This window comes from Otolemur garnettii, unplaced genomic scaffold, assembly GCF_000181295.1.
Source record: "Otolemur garnettii isolate 467f Iridium unplaced genomic scaffold, OtoGar3 scaffold00127, whole genome shotgun sequence".
In the NCBI taxonomy this organism is placed as follows: Eukaryota; Metazoa; Chordata; class Mammalia; order Primates; family Galagidae; genus Otolemur; species Otolemur garnettii.
In genome coordinates this window covers 268,133-270,261 of record NW_003852522.1, presented here as the reverse complement: position 1 = coordinate 270,261, position 2,129 = coordinate 268,133, and the positions used below count along the sequence as shown (strand labels likewise).

The following is a 2,129-nucleotide window of genomic DNA, read 5'->3' as shown; positions in this document are numbered from 1 at the left end:
GCCACTTGAGCCACAGGCGCTGAGCCACTTACAGCATTCTTTATTGTTCTTATGCCTCTACAAAAGCATCAGCTGATAGAACTTTCTACAGTTCTCTTGCTGATGAGCCTACTGTAGTGGAGCTCTATTGTAGAAGGAAATGTTCTATGTTGGAAGTGTAGCTAGTATGACTAGAGAACCAAAGTTTTAATTTGATTTAAATTTTAACTAGCACATGTGGCAACCATATCAGACACTGAAGTTCTGTGACTTCACTTCTAAATGTTGTGTTGGAGGCTTGAGCCTATAGTTCCAACTACATGGGAGGCCAATGTGAGGGGATTGCTTGAGGCCAGGAGTTTGAGACCAGCCTGGGCAATAGTGAGACTCCCCCTAACTACAAAAATTAATTTAAAAATGGTTAACTGAGCATGACGGTGTGCACCTGTAGTCCTAGCTATGTAAGAGGCTGAGGTGGGAGGATTGCTTGAACCCAGGAATTTGAGGCTATAGTGAGCTGTGAAGACAATACTGTACTCTAGCCAGGAGCACAGAGTGAGACCCTGTCTCTTAATAAAAAAAAAAGAAAGGAAAGTCTTGGCGCCCATATCACAGTGGTTATGGCCCCAGCCACATGCACTGAAGCTGGTGGTTTCCAACCCGGCCCAGGCCAATTAAGCAACAATGACAACTGCAACAACAAAAAGAAAAATAGCCAGGCCTTGTGGCAGTCGCCTGTAGTCCCAGCTATTTGGGAGGCTGAGGCAAGAGAATCACTTAAGCCCAAGAGTTTGTGGTTGCTGTGAGCTGTGATGCCATGGTACTCTACTGAGGGTGACATAGTGAGACTCTGTCTCTCAAAAAAAAAAAAAGAAGGAAAAAAAGTTGTGTTGGAATTGGAAGAATTGGTTTCCCTTTGTGGGTGGGTGCCAGCATCACCTGGGGTACTTGCTGAAATATAGAGTGCTGGACCTCAACCCCTGATGTTTCTCACTGGGTCAAGGGAACCTGAGACTCTGCATTTCTGTCTAGCAATTTCCCAGGTGATGGTAATGCTGCTGATCTGGGACCACCCTTGGGTCGTCAAAGTATTGGATGATGCAGGATCTCTTTGCTGAGTTGCATGTCAATCCCTCCCTTTCCCTAGAGGGGGGTCTAGTTGCCTGCTTCTTGCTTTTGTAAAATGGCACTTGAGGTGTGTCGGTTTGCTGATCCTTTTATGGGTTGAACTCAATGTCACAGTGATCAGGACATCCAACACACTCGGGCGTGCACCTGTGTTCCTAAGCTCTTCTTCCCCTCAGGTCACCTTCCGTAACCCTGTCATTGAAAGGATCCCTAGGCTCCGTCGGCAGAAGAAAATCTTCTCAAAGCAGCAAGGTTAGAGGAGTGGTCTTGTCCCCCAACCAAGGGAGAATTCAGGGATCTTAGGACTGTCCCAGAGGGTGACACCTGTTCCATCCCTCTAGGAAAGGCTTTTCAGCGTGCCAGGCAGATGAACATTGATGTTGCCACATGGGTTCGACTGCTTCGGAGGCTCATTCCAAATGCCACAACGACAGGCACCTTTAGTCCTGGGCCTTCTCCAGGGTCTGAGGCCCGTCCTGCAGGGTAAGGAGGGAGCACCCTGGGGTCTCAGCTATCTCAATTGCCTCCCAAGGTGCTGGGTCCCAGACACGTTCTCTTCTCTACTGCAGTGATGTATCAGTGGAGAAGCTAAACCTCGGGGCTGAATCTGACAGCTCGCCCCAGAAGAGCCCACTAAACCCTCCTTCTAGCCCATTGAGCCTGGTAAGCATCCCTCCTTCATCCCATCCTTTCTGCTTCCAAGGCCAGCCTGGGGTTCTGCAGTGTTAGGAGTCATGCTCGAGACTTAGAGACTGTCAGAACCCTCTTTGGGGTCACATAGCACACCTCTGGCAGAACTAGAGCCCAGTTCTTTAATCCTGGATAAAAAAAAGTGAGCCTAGGTGGGCCTTCTTTCTTTTGGGGGGATGCCACACCATCTTCCTGCTCTCTGCTCTTTCCCTCTCTCACTCTCTCTTTTCTCACTAAGATAAAATGAAGTTTATACTTTTATATCTTTTTTTTTTTTTTTTTTTTTTTTTTTTTGAGACAGAGCCTCAAGCTGTCCCCCTGGGTAGAGTGCC

The 2,129-nt window shown here is 47.8% G+C and overlaps 1 protein-coding gene across 3 annotated transcripts in view; it reads left to right on the top strand.

Moving 5' to 3' along the window:
* The window catches only part of PKN1 (protein kinase N1), a 30,576-nt gene that overhangs the window by 22,239 nt on the left and 6,208 nt on the right, over positions 1-2,129 (top strand). For all 3 annotated transcript variants that reach the window (XM_003797890.3, XM_023518006.1, XM_023518007.1), the window contains exons 10-12: positions 1,284-1,359; positions 1,449-1,590; positions 1,677-1,770. In XM_003797890.3, the coding sequence (XP_003797938.1) occupies positions 1,284-1,359; positions 1,449-1,590; positions 1,677-1,770 (312 nt within the window). The remainder of the gene's footprint in view (positions 1-1,283; positions 1,360-1,448; positions 1,591-1,676; positions 1,771-2,129) is intronic.